Below are 17,093 nucleotides of genomic sequence, written 5' to 3'. Positions count from 1 at the left end.
ACACACACACACAGAGAGCCGCTGTGTGTGCAGACGAGCAGAGAGAGAACAACAAGTCAGTGAGGGGAGGACGGAAGAGCAAACAACAACAAGGCCAGGAGCTGGACAACGACCCGGCGTAAATAAGAGAATCACAGAGGTGGTGTACGTGTGTGTGTGTCTGTGTGTGTATGTGATAGAGAGAGACAGCAGAGTGTGGGGGTAGAGCAGGAGGAGAGACTGATGTGCAAGTCACAACCTCTAAGCCCAGCTGTTTGTAACCCCCCAGGCTGTGTGTGTGTGTGTGTGTGTGTGTGTGTGTGCGTGTGTGTGTGTGTGTGTTTGTGTGTGGGAGATGCAGTCAAATAACCGCCCACACCACCCTGAGCGTGTGAGTGTGTGACATGTTCATGGCTCTTTCTGGAACATGGCCACAGGGTTCAAACGTTCCCATCAATACCTGAATCCCACACACACACAAACACACACACACACACACACACACAGTTATCGACCCTATCTTCATGGACGTGATGAAGACCACGCTCGCTTAGTTTCCACATACGTATGTTAGCACAGAAGTGTTGGTCTTCATCATCAATGACCTGTTGATGCAAACTTATTGGAATTCTAACTCAAACTTAACCTATAACTAACACATTATTCATGTATCATTAGGTTTCAGTGTGTATGTGTGTGTGTCATGTGAACCTGTAACAGATTCTGCTTTGTTACATAACTGTCCTTTCTCACACAGACATTGTAGACAACACACTCTGGATCGAACTCGCTCGCAAAAGTAGGCAGTTCTCACCGGAGTGTGTGCTCGCTCACGTACGTGTGTGTGTGCGTGTGTGTGTGTGTGTAAAGAAGGCAGAAAGAACTCACAGGATTGCAAGTTGTCAACTCCAGCTCAACTCCATCGTGATACAGGAAGAACTGTAGCTAACAGGAGAGCAAAGAAGAGGATACAACTATAATTCCAAATTATAATGATCAGTTTTATATATTTTTTCATGTTATCATATCATCTGGAATTTGAAAAAGAGCCAAAATAAGATGGAAACAATGGAAAAAGGACAAAACTGGCAGCAGGCAGCATCTCAAGGTGTAATTATGGAAAGCTGCATTAAGTCACATTCATCATATAAAAAGATAAGAAAGGAAACACCAGCAAAGACAAACTTGTAAACTTTAGAAACATTCAACTGTTGAAGTGTGAAATGACCCCATTTTCACTACTTGTCTATTTCTCTATTGACTCCAGCTCATGCAAACTCTGCAGAAGTAGCTTCCCATCGATAATAAGAGATGGACCCCACAAACGCTACACTGCAAGAGTAGCGGCATCAGAAGAAGAAGAAGAAGAAGAAGCAGTTGTGGTCGGCGACATATTTCTTTGCAGCGTTGCCACCGGTGCTCCGGCGACTCTGTGGCGCTTGTAACGGTCGAAGACAATGGCGAGGCATGATGGAGAGAGAGAGAGGAACAAGGGAGGAGGAGGAGGAGGAGGAGGGGGGAGGAAGAGAACGAGAAACTGAGGGAATCTGGTACCGCCTGCAGCCACAGCACCACTCTATCAATTCTACCATCTCTCTCTCTCTCTGTCTCTCTCTCTCTCTCTCTCTCTCTCTCATCCATCTCCTCCCAGCTCTCTCTGACAGTCTATTTGGCCCACGCAGCCTCGTCATCCATTCAACCTGTCAGTCCCGGGCAACGGGCGCCAATCTCTCTCACACACACACACACACACTCATATTTGTTTGCGTCGCATGGCATGGCCTGGTGTTTTTGACGAACATCCCTATCGCTCGAGGTTGCAGGTTTAATCCCCCCCCCCCCCCCCCCCCACCCTCTCTCTGGTGACACCATTCTCTCTGGTCCATTCCCAGAAAGGTCACAGGTTTGACCAGCGTGTTCTGTTGTTGTTGCCCACACTGTGCTCACACTCACACGGCTGCCTTCACACTCACACGCTGCCACTCCTGCTGTTGTGTGAAAACTTTCGAACAATCATTGTCACGATTTGAAGCATTGTTAGATAATAGTTTAAAGAATAAGTTTTGTCCATGATTCTCTTTCCTCTCTTTCCTTCTCAAAGAAACAAACGGCACTTTGACTGCTACTACAAATGTAAACATTGCATTATACATCTACCATATATGCCAAGAAGAAGCACTGTTTAAGAATCTGTACCATACACACGTTTAGCAGACGCCTGCCTCTGTCTCTGAGTGCAAAACTTTGAGGGTTTTGTCAGAAATACTGCACAGATCTCTAAGTGTCAGAGTGAAGTGGAGCCTGGCTGTTTGTAGTTGACCTTCACAGCTCAGTGGGCAGAGAAAGGCACTCAGACAGCCAAGGTTAGGCTTTGAGTTTCCTCCAGGATACTACGACTGTGTTTAATCCGGCTCAGTGACGCTCGCTGGATCAAAATCCATTCACCAAAGCATTCACAGCTATTTAGTTAATAGCTGTGAATGGATTAAAGCTGGACATTTTGAAGTTGCACAGTTTGAAGACTGATGGCTGTAGTTGTCTTAAAAAGCCTCATTTACCAAATTCTTCTTCATGTACACATTTCCATCAAAGTAGTTTAGCTTTACTCTCTTACTCATTTTCTTATTCACATATTTTGTTCTCCCTTCCTCCCTGGTCATTGTTTCTTTTGTCTTTGTTCTGTTTTGGCCTTTTGTGGTCTCATATTCTTCGACTGCACACAATTGGACGCTGCTTTCTTCTTGTAAAGAATGGTTTTAATGAGGCTATTTTAAATAAACTCACACCTATGCTGTGTATCTGAGCGATGCTGTGACCCATTGCCCTCCATTCTTCTCCTCACATCGCTGCTGTTACTGTCGGGCTGCGAGCCAACTGTACTGTTGAAATGTGGGCGTAAAAAGCCAGAGAGAGTCCTGATAATCCATCTTACTGTATCCCTGTGTCCTCCTATGGTATCACAATATTACTCAGAAATACTTCAAGTCTGTAATCACCTTTTGTATCATTGCTGTGTGTAGTGATTTGCATGACACTCTATCAGTCTCTGTGTGTTTTCTTGAAGCTCCTATGACATCACTGTATAAAAGAATATTACAGAACATCAAAGTCGACACCCTGAACATTCTACTTACACATTCACACAAACTTCCGTTGCTTTAAACCGGAGCAGCCTGCGATCTTAGAGCCTCAGCAGTAGCAGCGTGTTTACACTCGTTACCTCACACACTTCACTTTCACTGAGGTTCGGTACTCAAAGCGTAACTGCATGAAGTTTGAAGCTGCAGCTCGAGTCCCATTTAACTGTGCCGCGGCTGTAGGGAGGGAAGGGACCGAGGGGAGGAAGAGGAGGATGAAGAGGGAGACGAGGAGGATGGAGTGTTGTCTTACCTGTGAAAATGTCCGGAGTCCTCACATTTGCTTGCTCTGCGCCGTTTCAATGACAATGACAGAGACGATAGAAGCATCCCTCTCTCTCTCTCTCTCTCTCTCTATCTCTCTCTCTCTCTCTCTCTCTCTCTCTCTCTCTCTCTCTCTCTCTCTCTCTCTCTCTCTCTCGGGACTTGGCCCACCTCCTCAGAATAGCTCCCCCTCCTGCTCCCCCCCCGCCTCCTTCTCCCCCACGTTAAACTCTCGGTGATCTCCGGGATTTTTCCCCGCCACTAAATCCGCGCATGTTTGATTGACACCGACGCGCTCCGATACGTCCCAAGCGTCTTCCTCTCCGAGCTGTCCCGTCCTCACTCACCACCGAAGCATCACATCGCCATCAGTATCATCATCATCACCCTCACCATCATCATCATCCCAATGCACAGCGCTTTATTGTCTCGTCTCACTACTCTCTATATACTGTATGATCGTCTTCAGCTTGAAATAGCGTTTCTCTCCCTCCTCCTCCTCCTCCTTCTCATCTTCCTCGTCCCCGCATCAGGATGACTCTCCGTCTTCTCCGTCCCGTGGCTCTGCAGCCCCAGTAAGTGTGTCATGCTTGGGGAGAGGAGCGCATCATCCATAGGGCTTCAGGTGTACGGTGAAACGGCCAGGAAGTCCCCCAGCAAAAGATTCATTTAGGAGAAATACTTTTGCTTGTTTTGATGCTTATAACTCTTTATATTATAACACATTACAGAAACACAGCAAAGCTCACAAATGTTGTAGATACTCTTATCATGAGATTCCATGTGTTGAGTAAAAAAGGAGGTAAAAACCCACACGTTTTTCAATAAACAAACATGTTACAACATACTTGTACAATAACTTTCTACAGGAGTCATATTTCTAAATGATCCTGTCTAAATTGTTACCAAATTTGCAATATAGGCCAATTGGAACCTATAATAAATATTGTTTTACTACAGCGTGGTCATTTTCTGAGAGTTTGCAGTGAATACATAATCAAGGCACAGAACATGCATTTGTACCTTCAAGTTGCAAGATTCATTTGCTCAATTAACTGGCTTTAAGAAAGGCCTGACGCTGGCCCTTTAAATGTGGGCGTAACCTAAAATGGCTGACGTCATATTACCGGGAAACATGGCACCTGTGGGTCTGGATACAGCATAACAACATAACATAACAAGCTTCAAAATGACTGCAAGTAAGCAAACTTATTCAATATTTTGGTGGTGTTATGGCTGAAAGAATTTTATAACTCCATGCGGAAGTTCAGAGGCCCTGCTGCTGCTGCTGTTGGCCTGGTCAGCTTCTGTGGGATTGTGTGATGCGAAACGCTACTTAGCATGCTTGGCAATATTGTGTTTTTATCGCTGTTTGTTTGGAAGTTGGTGTGTGTATTTGTAAATAGAAGTGGTTCTTTTGAACAGAAGCAGGTCTAAGCTTCAAACTCCTGCCATCTTTTTGTTGCATTGTTTTGCTCAACAGGTAGCCACGCCCAGCCAGGAACAACAGGTAGGTAGACAGGCATGGAAACAAGGGAGTGGAGAATCCAAAATACCAACACAGAGCGATCTCAAACAGATCCTGACAATATGTCGCAACAATGTTTGAAGTATGATAAAGTCAAATCAAATCCCTTTACATAACATGACATGACATCAGTCCATCAGTATGTGACTCCAACACCTCTGTTATTATAATAATAATAATAATAATAATAATAATAATAATGCATTGAATGCTCATTTGTTCATTAACGTGAGTTTTGGGATGAGATGTTAATGAAAACTGAAGCTCCCTACTTGGCTGGCAGATGAATAGGCAGACTGGATTAACCGTGACCAGCTCTATTCACTATTCACGTTAAAATACGTGTTTAGCTGAACAGAGTGCAGGGTTCATGGAAGGTGTATTTCCTGCTTTATACCACAAGTCGGCGACAGAGCATTACCAGTCATTCCGTCTCTCATTGTCTCTCTTCGACATTGAAAATACTAATAATACTTAATACTTTAATTGTTTTTAAATGTTTACAATAAAAAATAACATTTAAACCTGGACTCTGAACCTGGGCTGTGTTTTACTCACCAATTACCCACTGTTGAAATGTGACTTTCTGCTTTTGTAAAACATTTGTGAACTATTACATTTTTGCAGATTTATTATAAAGCATGACTCTGAAACTTTTATTATAAAAGAGCACTTCGATGGACAACTTCACAGAAATCTGGTTCAAACTCTTCATATGCAGTTTTGACTTTGTGAGGGTAAACTGCAGTGCTTTTCAAACCCAGAATGAGGACGACGCCTGTTGAACTGGTGTTGCGTGCATTGATTCACTGTTACTGCCCTCCAGGGTTATTTTGGTGGAACTACATGTTAGCTGAAATGGGTCACAGTCTCTCATGTGGAGGTCCAAGCCATGAATTCACGACCGAGCCCCCCAAAAAAACATAACGACATAACTTTTTGGAGTGTTTATTTTTACTCTACATTTACAAAAAAAATAATGTGATAAAAAGTCATTGCTATAATCATAAAAACATAAAACATAAAAAATCATGAAAACATTGCCTATACCATCAAAAAGTACTTACAGCATAGATTTGAACAAAGAAAGCATGTTTCTACCTTTGAGACCTTCAAAGTTAGAAGAATTTACAGGCCATTCGGAAGGAAAGACACAGAATTAAAGAAAGAATTAAAGTCAGCGTGGAAACAGCGGCAGTCCGGTCAGCAGTCCGGTCCGTGGACGCTGTACACCTCTGCCACGGTCTTAAACCGCGGACCCTGGCTGTTCAGGAAGTTACAATCCACAGGCGACTCTGTGGAGGAGCTTATCAGAGGGCTAAGGCTCCCGGTGATAGACCCGGGCCCCTCGTAGCTGTAGACGTGCGGCGCGGTACAGGGGCAGCCGTCCTGGTTGGGGTCTGCAGGCATGGAGCGACCTTGGGAAGCGGCGATGAGGATGGAGACGTCGTAGCTACAGGAGAGAGGTGCAGGATTGGATTGGGATCGTTTGGTTTGGCAGAGGTCAACTTCCAAAAATCTCTGTAATTTCTTTTTCTGATGAAATTCAAGAAACTTCGTCAGGTCCACACAAACAGTTACTGAACGTATCCTTAAGGCGTTTCCTTTTCGTCCACTTACCAGTCGGTGTCCAACTCTCCTCCTCCTTCCACGGTGTAGGTCACCAGCTGCTCATCGCCCTCGCTGTTCTTCATACTGGCCAGAAGATTCTCCATGCAGGGTCTTCCCATCACAATCAAGATCACAATCACTGAAAGAGGAAGAAAGGAGGAAGGATCTAAATCAATGGATGCCTTACATACAAAATGAGGAGAAGGTACTTGAGAGGGTACGCTAGACAAAGACGGAGTAAGAGGGAGAAGAGAGATGGAATAGAAGAAACCGGAAGAACGAGGTGTAAAAGACTGAACACAAGAATCATAAACTTTATAGAAATAAATAAGCCGAGTGTCCGTGTGTAGGGGACTTGGGTGTGGCTTCCTCCTTGATTGCCACTCATTCATCTCATCCTCCATTAGGTCCCTGTTTGCTTTGTAATCTGACTTCCAGGTTTTTGATCCCTGCCTGAATATGCTGATCAAAAATAACTTCAATCTTCAAACTGACAAAATATGGTGAGTATGGCGAGTGTTCCCAGCAGAATGGTGATCAGGGTGTTAAAGCTGACTCCAATCCTCGGAGAAGGCCCTTTGCACTGAGTGGGAACCCGGCTGGCATCACAGCGACACACCTGCAGGCCGTCAATCAATACATCAATGAACAGGAAAAATTGTGAATTGTTTATTTTGGCTTGTGGCAGGTTGATTGTTGGTGGCTGATCCATTGTCAGACCTTGATCGGCAAGTGTGTGACGCTCCTCTTTGGGGGTCGCCCTCCGTCGTCGATGCCCACCTCCAGGCTGTACTTCCTGGGGTCATCCAGGCTGAACTTGCCCTGCCTGACCTTGATGTCTGCAGTGTTGTCTGGAAGCACACACACACACACACACACACACACACACACACACACACACACACATTATTTCTAACTTTGTAAGGACCTCCTTCTCCATCTCCTCCTAAGTGAAGAGTTTTACAGATGAGAAATTGGAAGCAGACGGATAATTTGTGAACTCTTTTGGCACTAAGTCTGTTGCAAGCCTCTGCAAGTTCGCAGAATTTTTTTGTAAAGAGTTATTTCTAATTTCTGGGAATGACTGAAATCAGAATAGAAATTGAAGAGAGAAGTGAGCAGAAATTGTATTATTTCCTCCTCGTTCCTCTGACCGACAAACTAGGCATTTCTCCATGATGTCCCCCGTTGTCTCCGTTAAAACGCTTCGAGCGAGGGGTAGAAAAGAGTGAAAAGGCTGTGCACACTCACCCCTGCTGTCTACAATGGAGAAGATGGCACTTGGCTTGGTCAGGTAGAACCTGAAGAAAGGCAGGAGGTCTTTATCTATGGCTCGCACCGTCCCAATCACCTGAGGAGAGACGGGAATAGACAAACGTGTTAACATTCAAACCTATCCAATGGAGCTTTCACTGAACACTTCCCTCTTCTTCTATGGATGTGGGTCATTGCAGTGGATTCGTCCCCGATACCTTTGTTTCTCATTTCCCTCTATAGTCACACTTTTATATCTCTCAGAAGCTTCTACCCTCAGGCAGAAGATTTCAGATGCCTTCATGTGAGCTTAACTGGTTTAAGAATTCTTTTATACCTGTTGCAGTGAAGTGGCTCGACACCACGAAGCAATACCTGCCTCAGGAAACTCAAAGTTTGCACAATAAGTCTCAGGGCCACCAATGCGTTAAGAGATGCTGTGTGTATGTGTGATTATGGCTTACTGTGCCGGCCATGTCATTCTCGCAGACGTAGATTTCATCCGCATCCAGTTTGGGCTCGTTATGGTTGATGTCCTGCACTGAAATGGTGACATTGACAAGCGACTCCAAACCTGTGAAGAGTTAAAGACAACAGCGGTTAGGTAGCAGACAGTTTGGTGTCCTGCTGGGAGGAACTGCTCAGGAGGGAACTAATGTGGAGAAAAGGTGATGGCCTCCATCCACCAGGTGCCACGATGAACGCTGTTTGCAGGGGGCAGAGTTTACACACTGTAAAAACATACTTTCATTATGGGTGTGATCTATAGCCAAGAGCAGAGCATGAGATTATGTTCCATTAAGATTTGTCTGTGATGATGTTGACACCACTGAGCTTGGTCACAGAGTTGTGACAGGTGAACAAAAACACACTAATGTGATTGTCCTGTTTGCGTTTAATTCCATTTGTGCAAACCCGGCATCATAGCAACATGTTCAGCTTACAAATCCAAAAATATATACACCACAGTGTGTGTGTGTGTGTGTGTGTGTGTGTGTGTGTGTGTGTGTGTGTGTGTGTGTGTGTGTGTGTGTGTGTGTGAGAGATGTACCACTTGGCTCCTCCTGTGCCTTGACTTGAAACCTGTGTGTTGCCTCCAGCTTCCTCAGGGTGAACAGCTGACCTGTGATCGGGTCGATGCCGATGGGACAGCTCTTGTTTTGTATGGAATACCTAAAGACCGAGATGCATTATTGCAACACTAACTCCTCAAGATTGTAAACGCTATGAGAGTGTGTGTACGTCCTACCTGATGCTCCTGTTTTCTTTGTCGGGGTCTATGGCTGTGACTAGGCCTATGTTGTCCACCATCATCTCCTCCAGCACGCTGAAGCTGTAGGCGGGTTTGGAGAAGACCGCCTGTTTGAGCATGAGGTCTCTCTTCTGAATCTCATCTCTGTCCACCAACTCCAGGCTTCCGATCTTTTCATTCAGCTCCTGGTCCTCTGGAACCTGCAGCTCGTACACCTCTGCAGACAAAACACACACATCAAGAATATTACTGTTATCATGAATAGAACAGCATAATATCAGCAGTAAACATATTGCAGAAGTAAGTATTAAATCAATCAGGTCACAGTTAAAACTGTTCACTGATGTAGCAGCAAGACCTCCTTTATCCTCATTAGTCACTCATTAGTAATTGGATAAATAGTGACAGATTATTACTATTACTGTTATTTTAACCTCTTACATCATCTTTTATTACCCCATCTTTTTTTCTTTGTTTCTTACTTTGAGTATTAGGAGCTATGTTGTCGTTGTTGTCAGTGATGGTGATGGTGACGGAGGTGGTGGCAGTGTGTCCAGTGGCCATCCCTCTCATGTCCTGAGCCTGAACCACCACCATGTACTGACTCCTGGTTTGCCGATCTGGAGAATCCAACCTAGAGGTGATAATACCTGGAGGGGGGATATAGGAAGAGGAAGAGAGAGGGAGTTGTGTGTGAGGTAAAAAAAGAGACACTGGACGATGTGTTAGAGCTCAGTGGACTCTGCATACCTGTGATGCTGTCGATTTGGAAGGCAGAATGATCTCCAGCTTGTGTCAAAGTGTACCTGAGCTCTCCATTCACTGTGTTGGGATCATCAGCATCAGTGGCTGTCACCTGCACCACTTCAGTTCCTATAGAGGGTGAAGACGATTTATGGAAGGTGTGTGAAACGTGTTTGTGAAAGCCACAGGGAGACATTGGAGTTTCCGTGAACTTGTAATGGTTGCTTCAACAATCTGCCTGCTTACCTCTCCTGGATCTCTCCATGATGGACCCACTGAATACTTTGGGGAAAATGGGGATGTTGTCGTTGATGTCCAACACACAGACATACAAATGTTCTTCATCCTTGATCCTCCTGTTGTTCTCATCATACAGTATGTTAGTTAGGTTGTAGATGCTCTTCTCCTCTCTGTCCAGAGACTTGGTGACGAACAGTTCTCCTGCGTCATTCACTGTGAAGATGGAGTTGGCTCCCTCTCCTTTTATTGTCCACCTGTATATACTTAATGGATTTATCAACATCAGCTGTAAGAGGAAAGGACAAGTTTAGTAAGTGTGGTAATTCAAATTCAAAGTATGGAAAATGCAGACAATTTGCCAGCCAGCGGTCTTTTGCTTTTGGTGAAGAAAAGATAAAGGGGGGAAAGCAAAATAACATGGTCCATCAGTTAAGTGTATTAACCCACCACTCCAAACTTATAGGGGACAGGTGTAGGTCTCTCTTCCTCCACATAGAAGTATATATCCACCATGGATTCTCCAGCAACAGGGAGCAAGACAGCCAAGGCCAAGAATCCCACGGTCCAGAGCTGAAAACAAGCCCTCATCTAGGAGAGGGTGAGAGACGGAGAGTCAAGGCCAAGGACTCACTGTCCCCTCACAGCTCACTGCAGGGCTTGATGTCTCACTATTGTTGTCTGTCACATTTAGCCTCTCAGCATGGGAGTCAGGCTGACGGCATGTCACTACTATGGGATCTCAATCGAAGGTCTGTGACCCATGTTAGGTCCTGACCCCCCTGTGTAAAGTCAGATAGAGGTGAAGAGAGACAGACAGAGGAGGAATATGACATTGCTTTTCCCTGTCATTTCAGTTCGACGTGGAATTTTCAATTTCTTGTAATACAATGTAACATATTGTGGAAGGAACGTTTGTATGGCAGCAATGACAATAAAGTAATCAAGGTCCAATCAGATGTTACTTTAAATTTGTTTACAGCCTGAAATGTACTGCTTAGTCAAGTCAGCTGTTGTTTACACCTGCTCCAGTGTGCAGTCACTCCTCCTGGTCATCCTGCCTGAAGGTTAACTGTGTATCAACCTGTGTATCCTTCCTTCCTCTGAGTGGACACACAGAGGCTAACAAAACAATAGAACCTTGTATTGTCTGTTACTAAATCGCAATTTCCAAAAACACTATGTATTAGTACTAAGCCCTCGAAAAGAAAGTTACTGACCTTGTGCAAAGATTCTTTTTAAATCACATCACAAAGCACCAACAACGAGAAACGTTTCCCCACTTTACCAAACTTAAGGTGGCAAGACTCTAATGGTGAGCTGCTGACTGTGGAACATGCAGTCACTTAAAATGATGATTCATTACCATTACCATTACCATGACATCATATGGAATGTCATGATGTCATGTGGGCTGTCGTGATGTCATGTGATGTCATGATGTCATATGGGATGTCAGACATGTCATGGGACATCTTGAGCTATGGGACTACTTATGTTTTAATGTATGAATGGAACTGTGTGTTGTTTATTTATAGTTTATTGCTGTTTGTTTATTACTGTTCAAAGATTCAGGCACAGCACAAATGCATTTCGTTGTATTATCATGTACAATGACAATTCTATTCTATTCTATTCTAACACATTATAGTCACTGATATCTCTCTCTCTCTCCCTCTCTCTCTCCTGTTCTGTTCTGTTTTGTTGAATCTCTCCAGGTAAAAACTCAGTCCACTTCTCTTTTTTCTTACCTTGTCTTCCCCTTCGATCGTCCAATTCCCTTTCTCCTCCTGTCACTAACCACAGTATAAGGCTCTCCAGCTTACTTATACTAACACCATGAGGTCAGCAAACTAACAACAATGATGTCATCCAATGACATCATATAATTTCATGCAATCCAATGCCAGAGAGAGACTGGCTGACTGACTAACTGGCTGACTGACTGACTGACTGACTGACTGACTGACTGACAGTTTTGAAAAAGTGGCTTCAGTAGTAATTGACACTTGTTGGTCGGAACAAAACAGAGATGTTTGCTGTTCCACATGTGTAAAATATCAAATCTGAAATGTAATTGACCCTTTTGCTTCCATCTCCCTGTTTACTGACGACTTTGTTTGACCCGTCAACTGTGGTAATTCATTCATTAGGGAGTCCTAGGGCCTTTGTTTGCCTTGAGTGAGTGTGTACGTGTGTGTGAGAGAGAGAGAGAGAGACGGAGAGAGGACGGACTCAGAGAACTCAGTTACAATTCCCAAACTCTCTTTCTCTTTCTCACTCTCTCTCTCTCTGGCAGGAGGCAGAAACAGACAGCATAAAACACACACACACAACACGGTTTTCACCTGGAGAGATTCAACAAGATTGAACAGCAGCGTTTCACAAAGGTAAGTGGAAGGACGGACTGAGAGGAAGACAGCGGACAGGGGAAGAGATAGAGATGAAATGGAGTGTTAAAAGTTTGAAACAGTAGAAATGAGAGAAGCAGAAAAGAGTGCGAGGGAGTGACAGTGAGAGACACTGTGAGACAGAAAAGAGTGACAAGAGACAGAGAGAGACGCACAGAAAACAATAAAAGTGGTAAGAATGTAAGGGGGGAGAGAGAGGAGAGATTCATTAATGACTATAATGTATAAGGTGCTTGCATATTACATCGTCTACAGATTTATGTGTATGGTTCTGCTGTTGTCTGCTGCTGCTTATATGCATGTGATTTTGATATTCAGTAGGTTTGTGTGTGTTCATTGAAGGAAAAGGTCAATAATTGTGTTCAAATCTGACGGAGCAGCCTGATATACTTGTAAAATTTAAGGTCCATTAGGCCAAACAATGCAACTGATAAAAATGGACTTGACTAAGCAGTACATTTCAGGCTGTACAACAGAAACGAGTTTAAAGTTACATTTGAGTTGACCTTGATAACGTTACTGTCAGTGCTGCCATACAAACGTTCCCTCAGCAATATGTTACATTGTATAACAAGAAAAAAATGCCACGTCGGCCTGTGATGGCTGGGAAAGGCAGAAAAGCTGTGTAGTTTCAATGTCATCTTCCTCCTCTGCCTGTCTCCCTCTACCTCTGTCTGTCTCTACACAGGTGTGGGGGGGAGAGAGAGGGAGGGAGGTTGTGCTGATAGGTGGGAGGAGTCTTTCTACAGCTGATAGGTGGTTTTAATGTGATCTTTCCCCTCTTCTTTCTCTCTCCCTCGCCCTGCATTTCCCTTTTCATGTCTTTCCACTTCCTCTTCCATTGTCATTTGTTTTTCCTCTTACTCCTCTTCCCCCTTATTCCATCCCCTCCTCTCCTCTCCTAGATGATGGCTTATCTTGAGCTGTGGACTGTGGGATTCTTTGTCTTGACCGTCTTGCTCACCGCTGCTGGAGAATCCGTCCCTCTTGTGGCGGAAGCAGAGGATGAAGGACATGTTCCGATCGCGTGGAGGAAGTCCAATTTTGTCCTGTTCCGGCGGAGTTTGAAGCTGATGCACTTCACTGTGGAGGAAGAGAGACCTACACCTGCCCCCTATAAGTTTGGACAGGTTGGTTGATACACTTGGGTGGTGGACCATCACATCACTTTTCTGCTTCTCCCCCTTTTTCTTTTTTGCAACCAGAAGCAAAAGAACACTTCCTGCTTTATTCATACTTTGAATTTGGGTTACCACACTAAGCTTGTTTTTTCCTCTTACAGCTGATCCCTCCCAACAGATTGAATCTGAAAAGGTTCGAGATAGAAGGAGAGGGAGCCAACTCCATCTTCACCGTGAACAAAGCAGGAGAAGTGTTCATCACCAAGTCTCTGGACAGGGAGGAGAAGAGCATCTTCTACCTAATTGCCAGAATGTATAACGGGAACAACGGGCTGATCGAGGATGAAAGAAAGTTTGTCGTCTTTGTGTCGGACATCAACGACAACATCCCCATTTTCCCCAAAGTATTCAATGGATCCATTATGGAGAGATCAAGGAGGGGTAAGCAGGCAGATTGTTGAAGCAACCAAGTGCATTGAAACTGGCATCCATTATACACACAATCTTGTTTTCATTTATTATTGTTGTTGTGAGTTTTACCTTCTCCAATTGTAAAAATGTGAAGCCTATACATCAATAAAAACATTTTTATTTTGTGTATAGCCTGGGTGAAATGATGTATTTCTTTGGTAAGTTATTGTATAATAAGCAGGATAATATGTTTGCGGGTGATTATCATGGAATAAACCCCAAATCTTTTTCCTTTTTTCTTTTTCCTTCCATAAATCGTCTTCACCCTCTATAGGAACTGAAGTGGTGCAGGTGACAGCCACTGATGCTGATGATCCCAACACAGTGAATGGAGAGCTCAGGTACACTTTGACACAAGCTGGAGATCATTCTGCCTTCCAAATCGACAGCGTCACAGGTATGCAGAGTCCACTGAGCTCAAACACATCGTCCAGTGTCTCTTTTTGACCACGTTTTCCAAGCACCAAGCGTAATCACTGACCTCACACACAACTCCCTCTCTCTCTTCCTCTTCCTCTTTCCCCTCTCCAGGTATTATCACCTCTAGGTTGGATTCTCCAGATCGGCAAACCAGGAGTCAGTACATGGTGGTGGTTCAGGCTCAGGACATGAGAGGGATGGCCACTGGACACACTGGCACCACCTCTGTCACCATCACCGACATCAACGACAACATAGCTTCTTTTACACAAAGTAAATACACTCTGTGATCAAAGCTGCCAACAACAAAGATGACAAGTTTTTATTATTACTTACATAGATATTTAATTGAGCATATACGTCTTGTTGACAGCTCTTATCTCAGCTAACAATGTGCTGTTGTCTTTCACGCTTCGCAGGTTTGGAGTCGCTTGTCAACGTCAACATTTTAGTGCAGGACATCAACAACAACGAGCCCAAACTGGATGCGGATGAGATCTACGTCTGCGAGAATGAGACGGCTGGCAGGGTAAGACAGTACGCATACACACGCATTGGTTGCCCTGAGACTTATTGCGCAACCTTTGAGAGTCGCGATGCAGGTATTGCCTCGTGGTGTCGAGCCACTTCACTGCCACAGGTATAAAAGAATTCTTAAACCAGTGAAGATCACACGAGGGCATCTGAAATGTAAAAAAAAAAAAATGAACTGTATATTAATGTTTGACTATAGAGGGAAATGAGAAACAAAGGTATCAGGGACGAATCCACTGCAGTGACCTTCATCCAGAGAAGAATAGGGAAGTGTTCAGTGAAAGCTTCTCACAGGTTTTACACTCGAACTACTCTTCCTCTTAACATGAGCCAACATAATGTGTCCACAATCTGCATTTTTGCTTTTGCAACCAATTGTGCTCCTTTGGATAGGATTGAATGTAAAACGCGCTCCTCTATTCCCGTCTCTCTCCAGGTGATTGGGACGATGCGAGCCACAGATAAAGACCATCTGCCTCTCTTCAACTTCTACCTGACCAAGCTGAGCGCTAACTTTTCCCTTGTCGACAACAGGAGTGAGTGTGCACAGCATTTTCACAATTTTTTACCCCTCCCTCGAAGCGTTGTAACGGAGACAACGGGGGACATTGTGGAGAAATGAACACCTTCTCAGCAGGAACTTTTTATACATAGGACTCTTCTGAACATTTATACCAAACCTGTAAACAAACCATACCTCTGTGTGTGTGTGTGTGTGTGTGTGTGTGTGTGTGTGTGTGTGTGTGTGTGTGTGTGTGTGTGTGTGTGTGTGTGTGTGTTTGTTTTTGTGTGCTTACAGACAACACCGCCGACATCAAGGTCAGGCAGGTCAAGTTCAGCCTGGATGACTCCTGGAAGTACAGCCTGGAGGTGGGCATCGACGACGGAGGGCGACCGCCAAAGAGGAGCGTCACACACTTGCCAATCAAGGTCTGAAGATTGATCAACCACGAGCACTGTTCACCAACAATCAACCTGCCACAAGCCAAAACAACCAATTCACAATGTTCCCCTTTCATTGATGTATTGATTGATGGCCTGCAGGTGTGTTGCTGTGATGCCAGCCGGGTTCCCACTCAGTGCAAAGTGTCTGTTCAGATTGTTGGAGTCAGCATCTACGTCCTGATCAGCATTCTGCTCGCCACATTCATCCTACACACGGTGAGACCCGATAAGCTGTTTAGCTACACCGTGGAAATGAGGAAGAGAGATGGACACTGACTTGTAAGTGGATGAAAAAGAAACCCCTTAAGATGTGTGGACCTGACGAGGCTTCTTGAATTTAATAAGAAAATGATATTACAGAGATTTATGAAAGTTGGCTTCTGCTAATCTGACTGGCCGAGGCGGCGGTGATGCAGACGGACCAGACTATGACCATCCTCCTCACTGATGAAGATGAGACACAAAGCCAAACTACACACACACACACACCACAAACACAGTTGTCAAAAACAGCCATAAAAAACACACTCACTCATTGCCAAAAAAGAATGCTGCAATGACACACGCACACAGACACACACACAATTCTGTCAACTTTTAGTGAGCCTACAGTTATGGGTGTAAGTAATGATGGTAGATGCAACGTTTTCTATATTTTAATAATTACAGCCAAGAATTTTTATTACATGGCATTTTTTGTAAATGTAGAGTAAAAATAAACACTCCAACAAGTTTTGTTGTCTTAGATTTGTGGTCTTATGCATGGTGGTGGTTAAATGCCACATGTACTTTAAAATGGATTTAGGGGAGGAAGCTTTAAGAAAATGAATTTCAGTCTTATCCTCAATTAAACAACAGATGAGGCAATATCACATGAAATTAAATTATCCCCATATCACTATCTATCAATAAAAAAAACAGTAAAATGTGTTTATTTAAAGTTTAATTAGTCAAATTAGACCCAAAGGATTTTGACCCATACCTGAGGTCTGGAGGCCCTCAGATCAGAACTTGCCGGCATTAATAAAATCTTATAATCATCATACAAATGAAATCAGTCTGAGGACTCTGGCACCACATCATCAGTGGTGTTGGTACAACAGCTCAGTGTCGACACACTGTAAATGGAAGATATTACAAAGGGCATTAATGTTTCCATTTAACGACTGACAAAATATTCAGAGA

At 44.0% G+C, this 17,093-nt stretch overlaps 1 protein-coding gene across 1 annotated transcript; it reads right to left on the bottom strand.

The window, feature by feature from the left end:
- Nucleotides 1-6,111: 6,111 nt before the first annotated feature.
- Nucleotides 6,112-10,522, bottom strand: LOC143008507 (cadherin-5-like). The gene is made up of 12 exons (XM_076160290.1): nucleotides 10,457-10,522; nucleotides 10,016-10,295; nucleotides 9,776-9,898; nucleotides 9,508-9,675; nucleotides 9,023-9,242; nucleotides 8,825-8,946; nucleotides 8,238-8,347; nucleotides 7,771-7,870; nucleotides 7,240-7,370; nucleotides 7,015-7,138; nucleotides 6,529-6,658; nucleotides 6,112-6,361 (listed from the first exon to the last, which is right to left on the bottom strand). The coding sequence occupies exons 1-12, from the start codon at nucleotides 10,520-10,522 to the stop codon at nucleotides 6,112-6,114; spliced, it is 1,824 nt and encodes a 607-aa protein (XP_076016405.1).
- Between the last annotated feature and the right edge of the window lie 6,571 nt (nucleotides 10,523-17,093).

This window comes from Genypterus blacodes, unplaced genomic scaffold (genome assembly GCF_046128005.1).
Source record: "Genypterus blacodes isolate CSIRO-AG114 ecotype Tasmania unplaced genomic scaffold, CSIRO-AGI_Gbla_v1 ptg000105l_1, whole genome shotgun sequence".
NCBI classification, from domain to species: domain Eukaryota; kingdom Metazoa; phylum Chordata; class Actinopteri; order Ophidiiformes; family Ophidiidae; genus Genypterus; species Genypterus blacodes.
The sequence above is the reverse complement of the archived record's forward strand: the minus strand, read 5'-3'. Positions and strand labels throughout refer to the sequence as shown.

Excerpts from the sequence above, each read along its gene's own strand:
- LOC143008507 (XM_076160290.1), bottom strand. The coding sequence starts at position 10,522 with ATGGTGGATATATACTTCTATGTGGAGGAAGAGAGACCTACACCTGTC. Across the intron at positions 9,676-9,775 it reads CCAAATCGACAGCATCACAG|GTATTATCACCTCTAGGTTG; the intron begins GTATGCAGAGTC and ends TCCCCCCTCCAG. Across the intron at positions 6,362-6,528 it reads GGAGAGTTGGACACCGACTG|CTACGACGTCTCCATCCTCA; the intron begins GTAAGTGGACGA and ends TCTCTCCTGTAG.